We start from the raw sequence: 27,214 nt of genomic DNA on the forward strand, positions 1-27,214 counted from the left end.
ACAAGAAGCATTACAACCTTGTTTTTAGGGCCACACATCCATGAAAGATTCTGGAAATTGCATTACTCAATGTCTTGATAAGTCCTGTGGGAAAAAAACATATATAAATAGAAACTAATAACAATAATCAGGCAATTTTTGAGAGAACAAAATTGAAGTAAACACATTAGCTTGCTTGATTCATGCATTAATTTGTGTAATTTGAATTTCCATAAAAAACTCCTAACCAGTAAGTGACTAAGCATTAAAAACATAATAAATTGTGAATGAGAATCTGTTTTTATCTTATTATATACTTGTTATATATGGAATATACAGGGACTTTATTCTTTTATATATGTTGCTGGATAATTTTTAAATTTATGTCCTTGATAAATATTGTCAGGACTGTGTCCTAAGAGTAAATAGCTAGATCCCAGTTCTTATCAATTCATTAGTATTTTTTTATGACTAAACACCATTTCTTTGGTCTTTCTGCCTCTAAAATTCTCCTTCAGTACAAACTTCATTCTAAATCTAAAAGCAAAAATCATCTTCCCTTCCTAGACTAATCTAATATTTTTCAGGGTTAGAATTAAATTACTTAGCTCAATCCCCAGTAAACTTAACCAAAAGTTTTCTCCCAGTCTGTTTTCTACTTAACTGGCAATACTCAACTGAAAGAAATTTAGTAAAAAGCAGAAATGCATGGTCCTATGGCAGATTGGTGTGTTATTTTTGATTTGTGTAGATGCAACTCTCCCAATGAATTGTTGGTGCTCATTAAAATATAATTACCCCAGCGTTGGTCCAGTTATTTGAATTTATCACCGAAAGACACTTTCATGATTTCAAAGGATTTAAAGAATAATTTATCAAAGTATTTCCATTTCTATGATATTTTCTGAAAATGTATTTCCACCAATATTGTTAAGTAGCATAGACTTTTTTAAAAAAGGAAATGTTTACGCTTCCATTTACCTTTCCTCCTCTGTTAACTGTTTCGTGGGGGTTTTTTCTGATTTTAATACCTTCATATTTTAATTTTTAAATGTAGGGAGTGGCCATTTCTAAGATTCAAATGGCTAGTGGTTTACTACCTACATAGATTTATAACCACAAACTTTGATATCTTTCAGTATGTATTCATTTTTAAAGGAGGTTATAATAAAACCCCATGCATCCATTATGTAGCTGAAAATTCATCAACATTTAAAAGTGACTAAATACAAATTTGCTCTTATAAATATCAAAGTAAATCTTAAGAGTCATTTTGTAAGTTGATATATTAAGTTGAACAAAGGAATTTTATTGCTCCTTAAGCTATTCAAACTAACCTTTATCTTCACTCCTAGAATTTATTATAATTGTTAATACTTTTATTTTTTAACTTTATTTTTATTGTTGACACTATTACAGATGTCTCCATTCCCCCCCGAAACTTTTGCCCACCTCCTCCCAAACCCTCCCCCCCCCCTTCCCTCTGGCTATCAATCACCACACTGTTGTCTGTATTAATACTTTTAAAATTCCTGGGTTATTAATATCAGTTTATCTTAATCCCTCACTTTCTTTTTACTGTTTTGCTGCTTGAACTTCTCAGACTTTTAAAAAATTATTTGATATTTCTGCTTCTTACTCTTAGGGGAGAGCGACTTGCTCTTGTAATAATCCTGTGGCATTATTCTGATTTCTTCTAATTCAATAAGAGGTCTATTCAAAGGAAATTGAAGGCCTGCCATTAAATTCTAAAATAATGCTCTCTTGTCTTTTTAGCCAATCTTGCATAAATGCTCCTCCCAAAATTTTCCTAACCAGTGACTTAAATTCCTCACACAAAACAATATATAAAGAGATTAATAAAAAACCATATTAAGTAACATTAATAACCATTAATAACTCACTTGCCTCTATCTCTTGTGTTAAATTCTGAGTAGTGAGCTTTTTAAGCCATATAATGCTATGTCTTCCAGACAAGAAATTGAGTAGAGCTAAAACACTTACTGCATTATTCAATACACTTTTCTACTAAATGTACTTTTTTTTTCTAGTTTGAACAAAGTAGAACTAATACTACTCTCTTATTTTGACTCAAGAATACCTATTTAGTAATATTCATTTTCTCTAAATGACAGTTCTTTCATTGAATTGAATCTCATTTTGAAGCTCATTTTATAAGACAGATACACAGAAATGGGACTTCTTGACCAAGTACATTATCTGGTAGCTTTTTCCTGTCCCACACTCACACATGCCCATCCCTGGGAATGGGAATCCCCTGGGAATCTAAGAATTCCAATTAAAAGTCATGGTTCCTCAATGACTGAATATTTGATCATATCTTAAAATATGGTTATACATTTATGATGATATAGTGACATATATTGATTCTGCTTTTAAAACTTTTTATCATATCCTATATAATAAAAGGCTAATATGCAATCAACCGAAGGGCAGAACGACCAGTTGCTATGACATGCACTGACTACCAGGGGGCAGATGCTCAATGCAGGAGCATGGGCCTAAGACATCAGTCGGACATCCCCCAAGGGTTCCAGGACTATGAGAGGGCACAGGCTGGGTGGAAGGACATCCCCTCCCTCACCCCCCCCCCCGAGTGAATGAATTTTGTGCACCGGGCCTCTAGTATGTATTTATATATGTAGATAGATAGATAATAGATCAATGATAGATAGGTAGCTAGATAAGAAGATAAGTAGCTATGCTGCCTCAAATTTGCATCAAAAGAAACTGAAGGAGTGAAGTTGGTGGAACTAAACAAGACTATACAGCATTCATACTTGTTTAAGCTGGGCAATGGGTGTACCAGAGACAGAGTTCTACAGAAAAACAGAACTAATGGGAGACACATATAATACTTATGTCTACATCTACCTATATAATATCTTCCTGATTTAGAGATTCAAAATCAGTACCAACCAGAAATCAAGCTGTACACTTTTGATTTGTCTGGGTGTATATATATATATATATATATATATATATATATATATATATATATATATACTAGAGGCCCGATGTACGAAGATTCGTGCAAGAATGCACCTTCCTTCCCCTGGCTGCTGGCACCACCTTCGCTCAGGCCCGGAGCCACCTTTCCACCTTCCCACGCTGCCCAGAGGCCCGGAGCAGCTGGCGTGGTGCAGAACGCCTGTGTTGTTGCCATGGCGACGACGCAAGCATCCTGCCCCGCCCCTGGCCACTCGGTGCCTGTGTATGCAAACTAACCTGCCATCTTTGTTGTGTTAATTTGCATACTCATGATTGGCTGGTGGGCATCATGAAGGTACGGTCAATTTGCATCTTTCTCTTTTATTAGTGTAGATCTGTTACACTCAGGAAAATGTTGACTTCATGATGTAAATAAATAATCTGAAAATATATCAGAATTGGTATAAAACATAGATGACTATAAAATATAAAATCAAGTTTATGCACAGGATTTTGAGTGTTTTTCTGAGAAATAAACTAAAAAAAAATGAGAGATGAAAATAATGATGGTGATAATAATTATCTGATAGGCAAAGCATGTAGCCAAATTCCCAATAATCCACAAATATCCAAATACATAGTGCTGTACAAAATATATAATGAGAAAGTATTTTTCTTTTTCTTTTTTTTTTAAATATATTTTATTGGTTTTTTACAGAGAGGAAGGGAGAGGGATAGAGAGTAAGAAACATCGATGAGAGAGAAACATTGATCAGCTGCCTGCTGCACAACTCCTACTGGAGATGTGCCCGCAACCAAGGTACATGCCCTTGATCAGAATCGAACCTGGGACCTTTCAGTCTGCAAGCTGATGCTCTATCCACCGAGCCAAACCAGTTAGGGCAGTATTTTTCTATTTTGTTCAACTCTTCATTAAAAAATTTATTATGGAAAAGGCTCTATTTTAAATACTAGTAATAACAGTAAGTCATCTATATCTCATAAAATGTATAAAGGTGAGATATAAAAATATAGGCATTTGCTTTGTAGATGTGTGATTTGTATATTTTTATGATAGAATATAACAATAAAATGTCATATTCTAATAAGATCAGTGTAGTGTACCAATTTTATAAAAGATAGATGTAATATGCTTTAAGGAAGGACTATTTTCGCATATTGACAACTCTCGGGATGGGCCAGGAAAAACCAGCTCCAGGCTTTCATGCAGCTTAGATTCTCCAGTGTTAAAAGCACTTAAAAGGCCTTGATATGCTACACTCAAAATCAGTGAAAGCAGACCAATACATAGACACAACATGAAAACTATTTTTTTACTCTATTTTAAAATAGTCACAGATTTACAGGCATTTGCAAGGACGAGAGAGAGAGAGAGAGAGAGAGAGAGAGAGAGAGAGAGAGAGAGAGAGATCCCAGTTGCTCCCAATAGTTACAACTTACATAGTTATAGTGTAATATCAAAACTAGGAAATTGCCACTGGTATGTGTGCATAGTTCTGTGCAATTTTATTACATGGGTACATTTGTGTGACTACCACCACAAGCAAGCTATAGAACTATTTTATTACTACAAATGTTTCCCTCTTACTACCCTTACTTATATAGTCATACTACCCCCTACCCTGCACCATCCCTACAGATAATCTGTCCTTTGTCTCCAACAATTAGAGAATGTTGCATAAATAGAATCATGTAGCATGTAACCTTTTGAGATTAGCTTTTTTCACTGAATATAATATGATGTCATTGATGTCAAAACAAAACAAAAAGCCTAGGACAAAATAAAAAACCAATTCACCAAATGTTAAATTATTTCTGGAAGTCAGTATTATGAAAGACATTCATTTTCTACTTTATGCAATTTTACATTTCTCAATTTTGTAAAATGTACACGTATTATTTTTTCATATTCAAAGAATAAATGTTTATGTACTCTATAACTGCAACTGAGTATGAAAAATAAACGCACTAAAATTTTAAAAGGAAATGCACAAAACTCTTGATATTGAAAATAACCAAGCATTCTATACTTTTTAATTTTTTGGTATTTTTAAATTTTTCATAATGAATTTGCATTTTCTTTGGAAAGTTTTGGCCCTTTTACAAATTACAAAAACTGTAAAGCTTCTAATGTCACCCATTAAATATGAGTTTTCCCTTGGTTACTGATAGATATCCTCTATTAAATTAAGGAAGATCCCTCCTATTGCTTGCTTATCATGAAATTATAAAAAAACACACACAAGAATATTTAATTATATTTTTAAAATCAGTACTTATTGAGATGATAATATGCCTTTGCTTCTTTGTAAATTATATTGATTCCCTAAAATGAAGCCATTGTTGGCATAGTCCCACATAGGCATGGTATATTTCCTTTTAATATTCAGTACACTAATGTTTTGTTTAAGATCTTTGGATCTATATTTAAAGTGGTACATATAGTTTTATAGTTTTGGTATCAGTTTTCCAGACTTGTAGCTTGCATTCAGAAATATTCAGTCTTTTTTGTTCTCTGAGGCTTTAAAACAATTATTTGTTCCTTTAAGGCTTGATAACATTGACCTTTAAAACCATCTGAAGTAGGCTTTAGTGTGGAGTGATAAGCAGTGTGAGATGGACTCTTTATTGACTTTTTTTCCACAGTTATTAGTCTATTCAAGGTTATTACTTCTTTGGGAGCCTATTTTACTAATTGGTTGGATCTCCCTCAAGGTATTCAGTTCATCTAGAAGACTATGCTATAATTGTATGCAAAGTAATTCATAATTTTTAAGTTTTTCTAAATTCATGGTGCTTTTAAATTTTTTAAAATAGTGTTTGTGTTATCTCTATTTTTCTCCCTAAATACAATTGCTAGAAGTTTAATTATTTTACCTTTTTTGGTTTTATTGACCATATTTTTTAAACTTTGTTTTTTTATTTTATTTATTTTACTTCCATTTCTATATCCTTTTAGTTTACTCTTATTTGGATTTCTCGTTATAAAATGTAGTTATTTTGTGACTTGAAAAGTTCTGTATATTTTACATTTTAAATATCTTTTGTGTCATGTGTTGGATATTTATATGTGATATCTTTTATGATGCATGCACTTTAAGTATTAATTTCCTCTGATCCATCTTTGATCATATCTATTGGGTTTGATTATCAAATATTTGGTAACATTATTTCTTTTTAAACATAATATTAATGTATTTCCAAGTCTATTAATTTTATTTACTAATTTCTTTTAAAATGAAGTTACATAAAAACTTTGGGAAAAATCCAAATGCTTAGAATCTGAAGTAGAGGGAAGATTTTTCTCCCCCATGTGACCTACTTTTTGGAATCTTTTTGAAGTTGTCTTTGCAGAATAAAATCAATTGTTGTGAATATTCCATAAGCATGTGAAAAGAATGGATATTCTATGTTGGACATCACCATAGATATATGCCGATTAATTGTTGATAATTAGTATTTAAATTCCCTATAATTTTATTTATTTATTGCCACCACATCTACCAATTTCTAAGACAGGTTAAATTATTTTATTGTGATTTTGTTTTTGTTTTTCAATTTGATTTGGGTTTCTAATGATTTTCTGCTTTCAAAATAATATGATTCAGAGCATGTGAACTCGTATATTTTATATGTTATTGTAGTTCTCTAATATGGGGTTTTTTTCTTAAAGCCATCTTGAACCAGAAGTCTGGATTAATATTTAAATGGAACACATGTTCTAATATGTAAAAGATGTATTATTAAAGTATTTTACAGCGTAAAAGAGAGGACATGAGGGGAAGTGGAAAAGAAATGTAACCTAAAATAAACAGAGAGGGAACATTTTCCAGTGTATAACTCTTCTGAGGCAAGGAGTAAAATGGGAGACGAAAAGACCACAAAGGAAACAATTCCTGTTTAGGAGATAAGATCCATTTTGACTCAACAGGTAGCACAGATAAGTAAAAATATCTAATAAGAATAGTCTTCCTAGTTGTCTATGATAGTAAGGTGGGAAAAACATGAGCTTTCAAGTAAAATTAGTAAGAACTCCAAATCAGCCTTCCCACTTTGAATTTTTCCAAATTACACAATTTCTATGACCTTTAGTTTGCTTTTTAATAAATGGAAAAACTAATGCCTATCAAAGTGAGAATTAAATGAGAATGAAGACAAAGTTCCTAGGCTAATGCCTAGAACATGTTGGGGGTTAAGGGAATACTGCCAATTCATGATGCTTTATTAAAAAGTCCTAACTCACTGGAGTATAAACATAACATTTCACTTTTTTCTGGAAATTATCCTCAGTATTGCTCAATAACTGAAATTGCTTATTTAACAGTCCTGCTTAATGATATACCTAGCACCTCCTCCCCTAGCATGTTACTCATTTACCTACAATTTTTGACCTGATGGTAATCGCCAAAACATTGAAATCTTCACCTTCTTCCTCTTAGTTCACTACTGTTTACTTTGTTCTTTACCTTAGCTTTCATGGTTCATAATTTTAGAGTCTTGTTTGGATACTCTTACACCTCTGTATTTTTTCTTTATCCATCTAGCAAAGCTGTAAACTCATGACCAACTATCTATTTTCTCCGGCCTGCACACAGGTTGCTAAGGATTGCTGGTATAAAACCTACCCTAGACAGATGGGAACCCCCTCTAAATTTATTATTTGCAGTCTCAAATAGGGCAGTCAAATTCCCCAACAAATCTATCACTTTCACTCCAGGGCTTGACAGCCCATCTCCTACAACAGATGTTTCAAGCACTCCTTATTGTCTTCAAAGGACCAGCTCCTAGTAATTAAACCCTCATTCTTAGCATTTGACATTTGACTTCACCTCCAAAGTCAATGAGAAAGAGAGGAAGAGAGGGAGGGAAGAAGAAAGAGAGAGGAGAGAGGAGAGAGGGAAGGGAAGGGAAGAAGAAAGGATGGGAGAGAGGGAGAGAGGGAGGGAGGAAGGGAGGGAGGGAGGGAGGAATGAAGGGAAAGGAAAAGGGGAAGGGGAAGGGGAAGGAAATCCATTAGCCATACATCTTAAGCAATTGATGGTCCACCCTCACTACCATCACCACCCCAAAGAGATTAGTCAGGTTCCACTGTTCAATGGTTCAAAACCACTCTAGCCTTGTCTCTTTTTTGCTGTGAAATACTTTATAATAAAAAACATATGTAATATGAAAATATTATTACAAATCCCCATACACCAAAAATCCAGTTTAGGGAATAGAATTCTACTAATGCTATTTAGTAAGAAACATGGTGGCCCAGCTAGAGACTATATTTTCTAGTCTCTTAGTAGGTAGCCGTAGTCATGTGAGTATGCATAATTTTACAGAATATACATTTCCTAAACAATATGTTCTTTAGTTTTAGTTTTGCATGTGTGTGAACAATATAAAAATGTTGCCATTTTGTCTGTGTTCTATTTCTTTTGTACTCAATATTTTGTTTCTGAGGTATTTCTATGCTGATTATTTCATTCATTTTCCATTTATTCCCACATGAGTCCAGTTTAATAGAAGTTGTAATAGCCCATATCATGACTATACCAGCATTTATGCATTCTTTTGTTTATGGACAATTGGCTAGTTTCTAGTTTCACACATGAATATACATGTATATTGTATATGTGTATACATTTATGTGTTTGTGTACATGTGCAAATTACAAATATTGCTGTCATACATATTTTGTACCTACATTTTTTTTTTAATGAGCTGTTCTCTATTTGTAATTTTTTTAGTTAGGAGCCATCAACCTAGGACCACTCTGACCTCTTTCCTCTGCTTGGGAGATTTTAGATCACTAAGTGGAATGATTTTCAACCCCAATCTTGCATGAGTGTGTAAACTGTGACAAAAGTTTTTAAAGAAACATATTTTTATTCCATTTAGAGCTAAGGCCAATACAGATACAGTTCTTTGACATCTCCCTTTGAGGGGCTCTTTTTAAGACTATCAAATTGCTGTTGTTGGATTTAGAAAATCTCAGCTATTAATTAGATTTCTCCACTGAAAAAGGAACTGGCTTATTGGCTGTCAGAAAACTCTAATCTGGTCCATTTTGTAGTTAGCTTTGCAATTCCACCTGGCATTGTGATGCTCCCTCACACTGCGTAAGCAGCTGCTGGCCGTTCTTACCACATTTCTATAGACATTGGCTTAAAAATCTCACTGTCTTCACATTTGCATATATTTAAAGTTACTCCCTGATGGACTAATAATTAGATTTTCAGACACAACTTAGAAGAGTTTCTACAAACCAAAATGTTGACCACATAAAGACATGATCCTAACTTCCAGCAGTACAATGAAATGTGCTTTGTTCAGCCCTGAGTTTCCAAAAAACTGACCCTTTTGATGTTTTACCTTGTGTTTTCTAATCTGTTTTTAGTGATTCAAGTCTATAGACTATATCATGTTTTATTTTAAGTACTCTTTCAATGTAAATGAAAAGGTGAGTAATTAAAAACTGACAACCATGTAGCATCAGATTAGACTTTGGCAGTGAATAAAAATCCTATTTTCTAGTCATTAAAAGCATCCCAGGGTGAAGTGGGAATGGGGAATGATTAAATTCTTTGAAAGACTTGGAGTCCAAGCTCAGATAGTCAGGGACAGTGATACAAATTAGTCTATATGACATTCAATACATACTGGCTTCACATACTGTCTCTATCCCTTACTACTGTGTGATCATATGATATTAAAACTTTCAATTCTCTCATCTGTAAATGGAGGATGATAATATTTATGAGGATTAATTGAAACAATAAATACTGAAAATCTAGAACAGGACCTGGCATACAGTAGCCACTGATAATAGTTATAGTCTATCCCCAAGGTAGCAACTAAACCAAATCATTTTTGTGAAGGAGAGGAATCAAAGAGCTTTCATAATCCTATGGAGACTTGATGATGAAGCTTAAAAAATAGTTTTTAATTTTTATATTTTGCAGTTGTTGCAATCATTTATTTATGAATAATTATGTTTATCGACTAACCAAACCAAAGACTAATGTTTCTTAAAGTCATATAATTGATCGATTTCTTTATATTTGACAATAACCCTTTGGAAAAAAATAGCAAGTCCCTACCTAATTTTACTGACATAGAGTCCAGTCGAATTAAATATTTAAATGCTGAAAATAAAAGTAGACATAAAGATGTTGGAAGAATGCATGCATATATTTTTAAAAATAATTTTTGAGTGAAGACAGTTTGGTTATGCAGGCCATAATGTCTAGACACCTCAAATAGATTGATAAATGGGACAACATAAAATTTTAAAATGTTTATTTATACTGCATAAATTAAATCTAAACTCAAGTAACAAAATGGGAACACTGGGCAGCATATATGACAAGAAAGTGGCAATTAGTACACAAAGAGCTCTTACAAATCAATAGAAAAATACCAACTTAATTTCAAAATGGGCAAAAATATGAACAGACTTCATAAAAATAAATTCAAATAGACAATGAATATTTAAATGAAGATTCACCCTCATTCATAATTTTGAAAATGCAAATTCAAACAATATGATGTTTTAAACTATCAAAATATCAGGCAGCACTCATTTTATATTTCATAATTTTGATGTATGTGTGGTAAAGCAGGCACATCCATTCAACTCTGGCTTAGAATGTAAATTGCTAGAATGAAATTTGAAATATGTATATCAAAATTTAAAATGAACATATCCACTCCTAGTCATTTATTTGCTGAATATGCTGACACACCAGTGCAAAGCTCTATGCAAAGTGTTTAAGAACTTTTATTGCAGGATTAGCTATATAGTTTTTTGGTGTGTTTTTTAATCCTGGATAAATCTAAAAGTGCATGATAAGGAAATAGTAAAATAAATAAGGTAAGTTATATACTTAACATGGTAAATGCTTAGCTATGAAGAATGTGAGAAGAAATACAATGTGCATTTTGGAATAGTTTACAAGTTATTATAATGTGAAAAAATAATATGTAAGAATTTATTATAAACTTCCATTTATGAAAAAATTATGTAAATGTGATACAGGATATATATTAGATATGTTTCTGGGGGAAATAAAGAAAAACATATTGGGAGTAGAATTTGGGGTATGAGTATGGAAAAATAGGAAAAAAGAGGTGAGAATTTTTTGTTTAATATTTTAATAGTTTTCTGAAACTATTTTTTAAAGTTCCTCTATGCTCGTGTATGTCTACTTTTATTTTAAAAACTAATGCAATTATTATGCTCATTAAAATATATAAATTATAAAGGACTAAAATTTTAAATGTCAGCAGAAGCCTTGTGCTCTTGAAAGGGAACTGTCTAAACTTGACTTTCTTGAGATGAAATGATGCATTTATTGGTGCTTAATGAGTTTTATTTTCCCATAGACAAAGCCAAAGGGAGATCAAGAGCAGGAACCCACTTCGACTCAGCCCGGAGACGGAGTCGAGCGGTCCTTTATCACATCTCTGGGCACCTGCAAAGAAGAGAAAAGAACAAATTGAAAATAAATAATGTAGGTGGATATGTGTGTACACTCTGAATGCTAGACTTTCCCCTGGTGGCAATGTTTGATTCACTTAAAGAAAGGCTCCATGTACTCTTTTATTGGCTTTCCTAGATTTTTTTCCACTTTGGCTTGTGCTTTCCTATACAGAACAAACCGGAAAAGGTCAGTAGTCATGAGGCATTTCTGTAATAAAAGTGCTTAATCATTGTGTTATCACAGCAGAGAGATTAGAATATTGCAGTCAGTACAATAGGATACTAGGGGCGCTGTAAATGGGGAAACACTGGCTATATTTTCTGGACAAGATGTTGCAGCAAGTCATATTACACATTCATAGTATGTTGGTTAAAATTTCTCAAATTAAATTTTAGTGGCATCTACTTTGCACTTTATCTAATTTCACATGCTGATTTTATCCAGGGGGACCATGAACAAATCAAAATCATTACTCCTCTTTAAAAAATTATGTTTTATACAAAACACAGTTGGAAATTGCACACAGTATAACATTGAATTTGAAATTACATGCCATACATTATTATTCAACTTTGTAAAAAGTTGCACTCTTAGTAAGTAACAGTAGAGCTACTTTCTGAAACTTGGTGCTTATCTGTCAAAAGCCACAGCAAATAACTATGCCTATAAAAGGTGATTCTACAGAGTTTTACATAACACATATCCGTCAGGATTTCACACTTAATTTCTTAATTGGTTCTTAGCACTAACAGACTTCACTGAGAAGGCCAGAACTATGTCTGTTTGGTTGTAGATACTCAAGGATAAATTTTCAAATGATGACGATGTCCTTAATTTGCACTGTGGAATCTCTAGAGCACACACTTTGAGGGCATGTCTGACTAGGGGTGGCAGATATAAATACTAAGGGTCTAACTTGCCAGTGACATTAGAAAAAATCACATCAAACAACCAGAACTATTTGGGGATCAATCTAAGATCCAGAAGTTCTGGGAGTTAGGGGCACAAGAGGATTCTTTGGCATCTTACTTTGTACGGGGGAGCTTGAGACTACCTAATCTGACATACAAATGCTTTGATAAAACTGAGTCACGCATCAGACATACAAAATATCCACTTCTGTGAGTGTGACCAACAAAGAAGGATGCATTTGCCCAGGTGTGGAGGGAAATCTGACAGCGAAATGCTGCAAACCTGGTTCTGCTTCATTGTGACTCCCTCTGGAAGCCAGAACAAGCTGTTGGGGTCCATTTGTGCTCCAGGGCCATCGGCCATGCTGGCGCTGACCTGCCATGCACCGCTGTTGAGAGTCAAATACTGCTTACCATATTTTGTCTTGACTTAAAGGTTTTCTGGGGATATATGTGCCTCAGTGTCACATGGATTTCCAGAGAGTCTATAGACAGACTTGAAACAGGGCACCAGACTTGATCCATGGATCCTACTGGGGTTCCTATTTACATCTCCCTTCAGTTACCAAGTCAGCCTTAGTGACAGTAAACAAGTTCTGGGGAGAAACGAAGGTAACCACATCTGGGTTTGATTCTATTCAAGTCACCCAGCAAAGCTCCTACACAAATATTAGGCAGAGATTCGGCAATGCTGAAAGCTGACACTATCTTCTAGCCTTTCCCTGAGAATCATTTGAACGTAGCAAGTAGTATTGAGCTTTAAAATGCATTTGCTGAACATGCTGTTTTCCCCTTTAGAGTGAACAAAGTACAGAACACTACTTAAAAACTCATTTTAAAAATCATAATTCCCACCGCTTAGCTAATTAGCTAAGTTGCCATTCATTTAAGAAGTACAGACATCAAGGTGGAACATAAAAATAATACACAGTAATTACAGATGTCTAATCCACACAATGATTTAGCAATTCAGGTAACTCTTACTTCTAGAAGCAAAGTATGGAATCAGAAAAAGCCCTGTTCATTATCTCCTTTCAAGTAGAACAGGGTAGACTAGCTAAAAGAGCAGGAAGAGAGAAGGAAGAAGAGGAAAAAAGATCTGGGCAGTTTATTAGCTAATCAATCTTTGGGAAATCTGGCTATTCACACACACAGACTTCTTAATATTTGTGTAGCTCTCTATTTCCAAATCCCTTTTACATACATTATATTATTTGATTCTTATACTTAGCCAGTGCCAGAGGTGATGTTTATTAGTAATGTGTGAACGATGGAAAAGAACAACCTAGGGAGATCTCCAAAGTAGAGCAGTGGTTGTGGAAGCCAGCTGTGAATCCTCTGACTCAGAGACCCTGTGCCTCTGACCCTACCCCGCTGCCTCTCTGATGCAGTTCTGTGGACTAAGAATATATGATCCAGCCACAGACAAAAGATCTCAGCAGGCCCTTAGCAAGGTTCCATCCCAATCAAGATGTAACACCTTTTAGTCACGCCGGAAACATCTTGGAAAAGGTGTTTCATTTCAGCTTTCCTTGATTTGTTACTCTATTAAACGGCACTGCGATGATGCAAGTGTCTCCAACAGGAGCGCCTTGGGAGCTTAAAAGGAGAGTGCTTTAAATGGTCGAGTATTACCAGCAGGGTATTACTAATCGTCATCCAAGAGTACACTCCGCTAGGATACTCTGTGCAGTGAATGCAGAAACATTTTCTTCTCCGTTTGCTCATTCAGAAGTTAGTTTTAAAGAAATACTGCAAAAATAGTTTTGGAAACAGCTTAGACATTAGCCTTAACCATTGTGTTTCAATAATTTATGGGGTGGAGGTCAAATAGCTAAAACACAATTGGTACTAAAGAATATGCTTCAAAATTAATAAACAATATTTGAGAATAGTTGCTTGTATTATTCTTTAGGCAAACTTCATATGTTTCAGGGTTACAAATAATGTCTTTTTCTCCCTACTTGCTAAAAGCATACTTTCCAATTATAAGAAATTTTCTTCCAAAAAGATTTTTGATAAAACTTGACAAATGAGGTGGGAGGAGAGAAGCATCTATTTTTTTCACTCAGGTGATTGTGTCAAGATGTATATAGGATTTGAGTTTAAATCTAAACTCAAAGCTTAAATCTAACCTGAAATGTGTTAGTTTGTCAGTATCTTTTAAAATCATTTTAACTAATACATTTTAAGTAGCCTATAAAAATGAAAGCTTGTGACTTATTTTGTGATTTGTGGATATAACTAATATATTGCTGACCTTTTACATCAGCATCACTTGTGATTCATATAATCAATATAATCCAAAGAAAATACTTTACTTCTTGGCTTTTCCTGACCCTCATTCCTAGGGTTGGCTTCTCCACAAACAAGATAAAAATTTTTATTTCTGTAACACTATCGGAAAAGACTTACTTGGATAGAAATTGAGATAGTCCTTTATGGTTTCTGGTGATGTCTTACTGTAGTAAATATTTTTTAAAAATCTCTATTGGAATGCATCATGTCCTATTATAAAGTAGATGCAGTGCTTATCAACCTTGAGGCTATTAATACCTATGGACCCTAACTCTCTTCTATGCACTAACCTAAGCTTTGATAAGCCCAACAGTTGTACTTCATTCTTCTCTTTTCAACTCTATGCCAAAATCTATCTTTGGAACCTGATCCTGGAAACTATAGAATGAGATGAAGGAGAAAGGTCAAGTACCGATTAGTCTCAATTTTAGACATATATGATTCATAATTTTGAAGTATATTCTTTAGTGCCAATGGTGGTTTAGTAGATGCAGTGGCAGATAGGCATCAAAAGACAATCTGAAAGTGGTGAAGCAGTTTCTCGCCAGGAAACCCTGACAATATGAGCTTCCTGTGTGGGTTAAGTAAGAATATTAACTGAAAGTAAAAACATGTGTTAGGGTTGCCTACCAAGAAAAGATGCAAGATAAAGGGTGCCTTAATATTAAGGGAGTAGAAATACCTCATTACTGATAGTTACCACTAAGGGGCTGAGTGTTCCGATCCCTCTGAACCTTTCTTGAGCTCTCAAGTGTTTCAGGGCTCCCTGAACAAAATACATTAGTTGGTTCTTTCCTCTATGGCTGAAGTAAGAAAACACATTGTGCCCTGCAAGTAACATGTATTCCAGAACTTTTAACTGTTCCGTTCATTCAACTTAACTTTGACATTTCGGTTTCCATGACCAATCTTGTCTTTCTCATTAACTGAGGTTAAAGCGAGGTCGACAAGTATCTGGTCATAGGCTTGTCAAACTTCCACACGTGCTATTGTTGCACCTCCCTTTGTCTCAGAGCAATAAGGAGAGCTGTTCATCAATTCTGACTGCTTTCAAAGTGAAGTGCTTTTGCAGCTATAAAAACTCCAGCTATTCTTCCGCATTTAATCAGCTGCATGGTGAACATTGCCCTTCTCCTCCCATGATTTGAATAGTAACTCTAAAGTGATCATTTCTCCCTTTCCACCTTAACCAGAGCTAGCTACTGTCAAACTGAATCCATATCAATCAAGGTTATGAAATATGGGTTCCCAGCTTGAAACTTCACAAAAAAACACAATGCAAAAATGCAAGTAGTTATAAGAACTGGGTTATATTTTGAAAGAAATGTACACAGCTATTTAAAATAGAATGTTTAAAATAGAATGTTGATCATATCATCTCTCTCTAGAGGGGGAAAATTGTACCTTCGTTATCATTAGAAGGATTTCAGGTCAAATAGATTCTTTAGCTAATGATTGTCACCTCAAAATTATAATTATATGAAATGATCTCATGACAATAGGGATATAAATGTATCTTTGTGTTTAAAATGTGTGTAGGATTATATTTTCAACTTGTGGAAGTTTATAGGAGGTGATATTTTAGGTAATTATCTTTTCATTTTTAATGAACAAAAGCTGGATTGCTCAGTTAACATTCATGACTAAACTCTGCATGTTTCTATAACCTACAACAAAGATCTCTGCTCAATTTTAGTATATACATCTCTACTTTTTGCATCACCAAGTTCTAAAATCCACTTGTAAGATAGACTGACATTGTATGTATAAACGATCCTCCTCACGGACGTGTGTCTAAGGCTGTGTGATTCTGGTTTCTAATGTTGTGTCTCCCTTCTTTTCTCTTTGTGTTTATCCACAGAATGTTTTCGTAGATAAGCCAGCGTTTCCGGAGTATAAAGTTTCTGATGCAAAAAAGTCCAAATTCATACTTTTGCATTTTAGCACTTTTAAAGCCGGATGGGACTGGCTTATTCTCTTGGCGACGTTTTATGTTGCTGTGACCGTACCTTACAACGTTTGCTTTATTGGCAACGACGACCTGTCCACAACTCGGAGCACAACAGTCAGCGACATTGCAGTGGAGATTCTTTTTATTATAGGTAAGAACCAGCGCCTGCTCTCCTAGGAGATTTGCATAGGGGGAAGCAAGTGTGTTCCAGATTTTTCTGACACAAATTTGAACTAAGAACCATTTGCATGGGCATGGCTCAGCCTCTGATGCAAATTTTGGAGATGCACATATTTGAATGTCTGAAAATTACCTCTTCCAACACTCTCTCTGTTCCTTTAGTGCAAACCAAGATGAACCCATGCTTTGTGTTTTCATCTTTATTTTGTCAAAAATGGGCTAAAAAAAAAAAGACTTAGTGGCTGTTGTGTTTGTACTCACCCATCCATCATGATCTTAACTGTGTCAGAGGTGGTGCTTGGCAAGAACTCATCAGTGGTGTTCTGATAATGGTCCAGTCCTGGGCATGGTTCTCCATGCCCTACATGTTCTCTCGGCACGTTGATGGTGGTCGCAATAAGAGACCTGGTTGCAGAAGCAGAGGATTACATAAGGCTTCCAGTAAACCAGGAGGAGCAGTGAGTATCAGATTTTAACTAAAAAAGGCCGCCAGGGATGTTTGCTAAGAGTATTTATCTCTAGACTATTGGGAATGTCAGATGAAGCTGCATCTCTTCCCTCTTATAAGCCTTTTCCTACATTCTATGCCTTAAATCTTTGTCTTGTTTAGACCAAAGCTGAGCTCTTGCTTGCTCATTCTTAGGCAAATTCTAGATCTCTGCTATGGCTTGGACTGACTCCCTGTGGAGTTCCCTGTATCTTTCATTCATTCCTGTGGAGTTCTTGGTCTTCATTAGCGACCTTATACCTATTTCTCTACCTCGTCATGGTGATGTAGGGCAACAACCTTATTGTAAATATGAATGTTTGAAAATATTTTCAGACAGTTTTTAAACAGAGGAATGAGAAATGGATTTTAAAGTTGAAAGGAAAGGAAATGAGGCAGATCACAACCTTGTTTTAATGGTGGTGGTACTCTCCATGGAGCTGGTGAAGCTTTGGGAGAGGGGGTCTTCCAACTGAATGAGCATGTTTGTTCTGGATAAGTTTGTATGACCTATGTGTGGCTTTGGTGCCACTAATTAGCATTGCATCTGCTATCTTAGTACCCCTGCCCCCACCCCCAAAACGTTGGCTGTGGTATGTTTAGGCCACTAGATGGCACTGTTGTCTAGTTGGGTAGCTTGGGAAGGCTACAGATTTAAGGAAACTTTAATTTTTTTAACCTAACTTATGCATTATTAGAAAAGTGTAATGGTAAAGGGATATTAAATCACTGTTAAATGGCAAATAACAACATTCTAGTTTGTAAAGGAATTTAAAGTGAAAACTGTAATCAAATTGGTTGTGTCCATGTACCAATCCATTGTGGTTTTAGACCCTTTTACTTGCTAACTTTTAATGTCTTCTTCCATCCAAGACATACACAAATGAACACTCTAAACAGACTTCTAATAACCTGGCCAAAGTACTCAAGAACTTGAGAGGTCATTTAACATGTATAAGCTTGAGTATATCCTTAACAAATATTTTATATAATAATTATTATTATTACTATTATATAACCTTGCTCATAGGGATAAGGTTACATCCTGAACTTTCTTTTCCACTATTTCTGGTTCTTAGATATTTGAAATTCCAAGGGCTTAGAAGCCAATTCTGATACTACATGCTCATTGGCAGATGATGACATGTTTACACTCAGAATTGACACGTGTGAGAAAGATCTTTTATTTTATTTGTTTTGGGTTGCTTCCCTCTGTTAAAGCAATAGAGTCTGGCTTGTCCCCCATAGTTGCCTCTAAATCTTCTGTGTTCTTTCTTTATGCCGTCAACAATGTTTCAGGGAGCAAGATATTTCTCTAGGAAGACAATACAGTAGTCTCTCCTTATCTGCAGTATCTCTTCCCAGGGTTTCAGCTATCTGTTGGTCAACCACGGTCTAAAAATATTAAATGAAAAATTCCAGAAATAAACATTCATAAGTTTTAAATCGAGTGCCATTCTGAGTAGCATGATGGAATCTTGCACCATCCCGCACCACTCTGGACGTGAATCATCCCTTTGTCCTTCATATCCAGGCTGTACACACACCTGCCCGTTAGTCACCTCGTAGCCGTCTTGGTTATCAGATGGACTGTCTGTCGTGGTATCTCAGGGCTGGTGTTCAAGTTGGGAGGTAATATATCTCTTTTGGAGAGTCACAATGAACTTTATAGCATTATAAATCCTCTGAGAAATCCAGTGGTAAAGAAATCTGTTTAACTGTGATTAATACAGCACTATCGATAGTTATTTTTACCTCAGAACTCGCTCCTCCCCAGACCACTTGGTAACACTCTTTTGGGAAGACTGAGTTTAAAACATTCTTCCCTGATAGATTCACTATAAAGAAGGTATCTGAATATAATTATGCTAGTCAAAATATAAATATGAATCATGAGCTTGAATCTCTATTCTCTTCCTCTTAAAATGAAGTTTGTAAGCCATATTCTTTTTCTTAATACATTTTTATTGATTTCAGAGAGGAAGGGAGAGATAGAAACATCAATGATGAGAGAGAATCACTGATTGGCTGCCTCCTGCACGCCCCCTACTGGGGATCAAGCCCGCAACCTAGGCATGTGCCCTTGACTGGAATCGAACCCGGTACCCTTGAGTCTGTAGGCGGACACGCTATCCACTTGGCCAAACCAGCTAGGGCCATCTTAGTTCTTTAGAATCAACAGGACACAAGGCTTGGCTTTAAGTTACAAAATAGTTATAAAATTACTTTTAGTTTGAAAACCACCCTACATAACTTAGCTATTGATTCAAAGCCTTACAGAATGAGAAGTGATTTATAGAACCTAATCGTTCTTACATTACAGGTGGGAAACTGAGCCCTAGCGATATGCCCAAAGCCCCATAGCTAACTGATGGCAGACTTGGGTCTCCTAGTTGTTGGAAAGGGTTTCATAAGAGTTTATAACCAATATGATTCCATTTTCTGAAAAATTCCACTCAACTTAATTTCTTTTATTGAAAGCAATGAGGCAGAAAATGAGAGAAAGAGGTGCCAACTTCTTTCTCTTTCTTCAATGAATGCAGAAATTAACAGCTTGAATCTCTGAAATCTCAGTACTTAAAACTGTAGTATGCCCATAGGTCCAACAATCATTTCCTTATTAAAAACCCAAAGAACCCAGTTTTGTGCAGGCAGTAGTACGCCCAGACAGACACAGAGAATGAGTTATGAGTATTCTAAGCCAGTGGTAATTCCCTTCCCTTTAGCCAATTTCAGGAGTAGGGGTAAAGGTGTGGCTAGTTCAGTCCAATAGGATATAAAGAGATCATTTCTGAGGGCTTCTTGGAAATAATTTTTCCCCTGATCAAAGAGAAGCATGTGAGGAGAAAATATTTGTGTTCCTACTCCTTCTGTTCCCCCTGGGGTTGGATATGATGGGAGGACATGATGTGTGTAACTCCTGCAGCCACCCTTAATCATCAGGAGAGGCATAGGAAAGAAGATGTGGATGGCAGAGCAGAAAGTTGAGATATTGCACCTCTGGACCCCTCGTCAGATGATGTAAGAATGTTCCCATTATTGGAGCCAGCTAATTAGATATTCTGTTACTGATTGATATGTCATTCTAAAAATACCAGAACAAATTAAGAAAAATTCTCTAGCATCTTGACCCCTTGCACTAAGTCATTTCATAAGTCCTACAATATGTCCTTTCCAAAGGAACAGAATGCTCTTTCTTCTGTCTTGTCATTCCCCTCTGAGACAGGCTAGCTAGGAAGTGGTCTGCACATTCTTTGAATCTGAGATTATTACCACCATGGCTTCATAGGCTACACCATAAAACTGTAACTCTGATGGACTTGGTCTCTCTGAGAGCCCCCAGAAAGTAAAGGTCAAAGGAAAGTTGATGTGCAGTTCTACTTCCTATTTGCTACATTCACCTTAGTCACAAAAGGGCAGTTGAGAGTCATGTGAGATAAAGGGCAATTAATTATACATTGTGTGGCCCATCCTGTCTAGGACTGAACATTTAGCATCCTTACCCACTACTCACTAGCAATGCTCCCCAACTATTATGACAATCCCAAACATCCCAAAGGAATTTTCTCCCAATATTATATTTTTAACATTATACTCTGTTGATCTAGGTAGTTCTTAGTCACTGGTTCTCAATATCATAACAGAAAACATTCCAGAAACATGTGGGTTTGACTTTAATTCGTTAATCAGCACTACCATCATTTAGTGTTTGTTTAGTGCTTTTAGGTCACAATTTACAAGTGATTTTACCCCAACTAATGAACAGAATTCTTATAAAAGCAGTATTTCTTTTTTCTTAATACATTTTTATTGATTTCAGAGAGAAAGGGAGAGGGAGAGATAGAAACATCAATGATGAGAGAGAATCACTGATTGACTGCCTCCTGCAGGCCCCCTACTGGGGATTGAGCCCCCCTGCAATCCAGTCATGTGCCCTTGACCGAAATTGAACCTGGGACCCTTCAGTCTGCAGGCTGACATTCTATCCACAGAGCAAAATCAGCTAGGGCTAAATGCAGTATTTCTTATAAGGATATGTCTAAATTTTTGTCATTTCTGATTATTTTATTTCTCCTTTTGTCTCCAATACTTTATTAACCAATGCTTTTTATCCATTTACATGTCAACAAATTTTGCTATTTCAGAGATGATTTCTTCTCATTTAATTTTTAATATAACCTTGTGACATAATCATGCAGGTATATATATTCATACTTAGGAGGGGAAGGGGAAAAAAACAAAGCAATTAATTTATCCATGATCTAGCTAACTACTGACCAAGCTAGAACTATAGCCCTAAACCTATTTGTAAAATGGGCAAAATAGTATCAATCTTGTGAGGATTTAATGAAGTAATTTTATTTAAAAAGAAATAATCTCACTCACTGTTTAATCAGTAATAATGAGTATTGTCAATAATATTATCAAGCCCATATCTCTTTGGTTTGTTTTAATATCCATTATTTTCAGAAAATCAGCCCTCTTTAATTCATACTGAAAATCCAACTTGAACACAAGCCCTGAGATACGACGACAGTCCATCTGATAACCAAGAACATTCCAATTCCCTCAGCTTTCAGGAACACAAGTGTCTGGGGACTCATTTACCACTTAAAGGATCTGAGGCTTTTACAGCTGCTTCTACAGACTTGCCTCAGCATTCTTTTAGAAAAGCCCAAATTAGATCTTCCATCGACTCTAGTCCTGCATTCTTTATTTGCAGCTCTTCGGGATCTGGTGTGCATTAAATGACCCCAAACAACATTACAGGCAATTTTTCCAGTGTCTTCTTCCATCCAGTCTTCCATCACCACTTCTAGGAACAAGGAAATAAGCTGGTCTGCATTTCAGCTCCTCCCCTTTTTTCTTCCCAGCTCTGATGAAGCCTAAAAGGCACAAGCTGGGCTTCCATTAACAGTCTAGAACAGTGGTTCTCAACCTTCCTAATGCCGCAACCCTTTAATACAGTTCCTCGTGTTGTGGTGACCCCCAACCATAAGATTATTTGCGTTGCTCCTTCATAACGGTAATTTTGCTACTGTTATGAATCGTAATGTAAATATCTGATATGCAGGATGTATTTTCATTGTTACAAATTGAACATAATTAAAACATAGTGATTAATCACAAAAACAATATGTAATTATATATGTGTTTTCCGATGGTCTTAGGCGATCCCTGTGAAAGGGTTGTTCAACCCCCAAAGGGTCTCGACCCACAGGTTGAGAACCACTGGTCTACAAGGAAGTCATTACCTAAAGCTTCAATCACCAGTTTCAGAGTAACTGAGACTTGTCTCCAGCCAACAACTTCATCATTTTCCTGAATCTGTGTTCAATTTCTAATAGTTTTTTTAAATACATGTTTGTCTTGTAAAGCTTTCCCCATATCCCGTATAAATATGCCTTTTCCCACTTAACGTAGAACTGAGAAATAATGTTCTTATACTATTCAACTCCAGTTCAAAAAAACTTTCCAATAGAAATCCAAGGTTCAAAAGGAGTTCTTTCATTCTTTCAGCATTCTTTTTTACTTTTAATATTTTTATTGATTCCAGAGAGGAAGGGAGAGGGGGAGAGAGCTAGAAACATCAATGATGAGAGAGAGACTTATTGACTGGCTGCCTCCTGCATGCCCCCACTGGGGATCAAGCCCACAACCCAGTCATGTGCCCTGACTGGGAATCGAACCCAGGACCTCTTGGTCCATGGACCGACACTCAATCCACTGAGTCACCACAGCCGGGCCTTTCAACATTCGCGAGTGTCTTTTTCTGTTGGGGTAAAATATATAAATTTCACTGGAATGTGAACGAGTATGGACATTTTATTATACAAGAAAACCTCAACTTACAGTCATTTTCCTGAGATGTGCAAACCAAGACATGTCATTCCCCCCTTAGATAAATGACTAAATTAAAGATAAAAACTTGGATACTGGAAAGAAAGACTTCTAACAATAAATAGGGTTGAAATTTCATAATGATGAGGGAATTAAAATAAATTTTACTGCTGCATGATTTGGGCATTCTAGTATTCCTGGGCTACGTATTTAGAAGCGTTGATTGGTTAGCATTCATTTATCTCTTAGTGTTTGAGTCCCCACCCCCTTCCCTCCCTTTCTTTCTCATTCTCTTCCATTTTTTTTCCTAACTCTCATAATCACAGTCTCCCTCCTACTCTTTCTCTGACATTCAAACATAGGATAGTAATGAAAGTCCACACATAACACCCCATATCTGCACATCTGCACTCCCACTAAGAGTAATTCACAGCCAAACTTCAGATTTGACCTTTGTCTCATGTGCCATTTTTCACCCAAGTATGAGAGCATTCCCAGTGCCCACATTCCCAGTAAATACAACTGGAGTATCAAATAAATGGAATGTATTGCATTGAGCATTAACCATTTATTAGAAATGAATCACTGCCCACTTGGCCATTGACCAGCTATTGTCTGCTAAAAAAAGTCTAAGCCTGAGGATAAGAACAAACAAAAAACCAGAAAATTACCCTGCCACTTCAGATTTCCAGAGAAGTGTCACATACCCAGTATTTTAAGAGTGAAGAGATTTTGTATGTCAGAGTGCCTTGAGGGGGAAAAACAGAGCTTTGTAAAGTAAGGTACTATTTCATTATTGCTATTAAGAGCTCCCATATAAGTTGGCTTAAAAGTACCTACATAAGCCCTTGAACAAAGATTGGAATTGCATTTATTTTACAAATATACTATCGGCTTAATTATTGCTTCTTTAGGCTTTTCAGAATATCTCCTGGGAAGATGAAGTGCTATGATAAATGAGCTTTTGAATGGATACCCAGGATATGTGACCACTGTATTTTTCTTAACCACATGAAAATGCAGAGTTTTCATTTCATTGGTTCAAAATTTGCAATTAATAGTTTCCTTACACTAGAATAATGGGTGTATGTTTGATTAGAAAAAGTACTTTATTGGCCATCATTTCCTATTAGACAAGTAGATTTTTAGAAATATTTCCTCTATTCTTTGCTATGAACAAAAATCACTAAATGGCAATGTTCTAACAAACCAACAAATCACATTCCCCGGACATTTTCTTTTGATTAGTTTAATTTCTCCTCTGTGAATATACCATGCTAATTACATAAGGTTTAAAATAGAAATAGTGGAGAGAAACAAATGGCCTTCAGCAACACCCATTCCAACACAACTGCCTCCATGTGAAATTTTTCTGGTATCATTTCCTCTTATTCCTCTTCTTGTGGATGTGATCACAGTCTATGCAAATTTAGGTGCCTTGTATTTTACAGACCTTTTTTATATATTTCTCTGTTTTATAAATATTTATAGACATTAATATTTGCATAACATCCCATCATGTAAAGGAGCTTTTCTGTTTAGTTAACCATGTCTTAATTGTTACATATTGCAGGTGATATATCTTGCCACTTACACAAAAAAATAATGAATACCTCCGTGGAAAATATATTTATTCACTAACAGAGCAAATATATATTGAATGCCCATTGTTTGCTATGCACTGTTTTTGGATGTCAGAAATAGAGCAGTGAAACAAATAGAGACATTTGCCCTCAAAGGTCTTACATCCCAGTAGGAGACAAACAGGAAACAAAACAAATAAGAAAATATATAGCGTGTTAGATAGTGGTGAGTTGCACAGAGAAGTAAAGCAGAGAAGGGGAAAGGATTAGCTAAAATGGGAAGCTAATGGTGAACATGACATGTAGATAAAAATGGAGGGGAAGCAACGGGACAAGCAATTACATGAACTACATGTCTTGATGAAGAACATTCCAGAGAAAGGGAACATCAAATGCAAAAGACTCTACCTTGACATTTTGAATTCTTTTAAGGAGTTTAATATTTTTACTGGGCCAAAAATATTAAGAGATACAGCTTATAACATTCTCAGAGTGTTATTTTTTAATCACAGTATCCTTAGAGCATTTATTTATCAAAGTTCTAGTTGAAACGCAATTTGTTCTTGCTAGTATTTTTTTTTACAGTAATGGCTATTGTGAGAAGTTCTAGTTGCATGTTGCTTTCTGAATTTCTTTAATGCTACAAAGCATTTCATTTAATGGAATAAGTCAGATAAAATAATGTTATCAATATTGTACTACTGTGATTAACTACTATTTTCCCCTTTAGAAGATTAGATATACATAGAAAATGAGTTGTATTTGCCTGACAAACACAGTAGTTATTTCACAATGTACCTGAATTCACTATGTTTAAATATGAAACATTTGTGAGATGACAAATTTGGTGGAAAATTGTCTTCACTGCCCTGAGACTTACATATTATTGTAAATAGACTACAGGAAGGAGCACGTACTCATAAAATATGAAACAATAGTGCTTGTTTTGTACAAGACAAGGAAATTAAGAATGGAATATTACTAAATTTAGAAACCCAGAGGAAAATTATGAGTTCTTGATTTAGAAACATATTGCACAGTAATGAGGTGGGTTTTTTTTTTCCATTTCCCTCTTAGCAACATGAACTCTGCTATGTCATTCTCTCCTCTTTCCACTTTTTCAAGTATATTTTCTTGCAGCATATAAAAATACTGTATTCTGTAGGTAAAAATTGCATTATTTATGTGGTTTATATTTCCCAGTTGAACCCATGCATTTAGCATTTGCCATTGGAATAATCTCCTCCACCACTACCCCAATAGTTTAAAGATAAATAATTTTTAAAACCAAATATATATTGAATATATTGAAAAGTTGTTTATTTTAGATAACAAAAGAATATTATGGCCACCTGTCCCTAGATGTCATTCATTATGTGTTATTCAATTCGCTAAATATTTGTTGAAGATCAAAATACTGTCACCCGAGTGATTGCACATGGCAATTCTCCACCATGGCATAGGAGACCCTTTAGGATCTGGACTCTATCTTTTTACTTATCGCCACTTGCTTCTCCTTTCTGTGGGTCCAGCCATATGAGACCCCTTGCAGTTCTTCAACTGTATTATTCCTTGCATCCTGTGTATTTTCATATCCTCTTTATTTTATACTCTCAGAGAAAAGTAGCAAGATATCTCTTTACCCAATCAAATGCTCCTTATCCTTGAACTATCATCTTTGACCTCTTCTACAAAGTCTTCTTTCTAACTCTTCTTACTCCTGGCACCGCAAGTCTGGGACTTCCATCGCGCACTATTTACATGCTTTCCCTCTCACATTCTTCAACCCTATTTCATAATTGCTTATTTATCTCCCCACACTCACATGCCATAAATAAACTATGCGCTCCCAGAGGACATGGATTGGATAATATATTTTTCTCTAGTTCCTTCAACTAGTATAGTTTCTGACCCATAGTAGACAGGAAACTAATGTTTGCCTACTGCCATAATTCAGATAAACAAAAAGTTAAGCTCATTGAGTTAAACAATGGACTTATTTCCAAAGGCAGGCCTATATGGTTTTATACATGGTCCCACAGGTATTAGCAATTCTTTCTTGGTGTCTCCAAAGCACTCACCACATAATTTTTTTAATTTCCAGTTTTCTACCTATATCCCCTACTAAACTAATTTCTTTGAATGCAGGAAGAGAGGATCAATCTTTGTACAACCCACACCCAGCCAATATACGTACATACTAGGTGATCGATAAATGCTGGTTGAGTAAATAGATGAGAAGCAATCATTTATTAGCTCTATTTTACTTAAATAGAAATTGGAACTTAGAAAAGGTTACAAAAAGAAAAAAGAAAAAGAAAAACCTTTCCAAAGGACACTGCTACTTATGGGAGAGCCAAAATTAGAACTCAGTTACATTTTGGCTCATAACATTTTATTATATCACCACATTTAACTGGACTAACATTATAATTTTAAAGAATAAAATCCAAAAAATGTATATGTATTTCAAACTTGCTAATGTTATGTCCATAAATATGATTATTATTACAGTTTCCATGGAAATCAGTAAGTTTGGT

At 35.3% G+C, this 27,214-nt stretch overlaps 1 protein-coding gene across 1 annotated transcript in view; it reads left to right on the top strand.

Moving 5' to 3' along the window:
* The window catches only part of KCNH8 (potassium voltage-gated channel subfamily H member 8), a 276,310-nt gene that overhangs the window by 144,244 nt on the left and 104,852 nt on the right, over window positions 1–27,214 (top strand). The window contains exons 4-5 of the mRNA XM_081106039.1: window positions 11,326–11,453; window positions 16,494–16,734. Coding sequence (XP_080962165.1) covers window positions 11,326–11,453; window positions 16,494–16,734 — 369 coding nt within the window. The remainder of the gene's footprint in view (window positions 1–11,325; window positions 11,454–16,493; window positions 16,735–27,214) is intronic.

This window comes from Myotis nattereri (assembly GCF_964212035.1).
Source record: "Myotis nattereri genome assembly, chromosome: 14".
Lineage (NCBI taxonomy): Eukaryota > Metazoa > Chordata > Mammalia > Chiroptera > Vespertilionidae > Myotis > Myotis nattereri.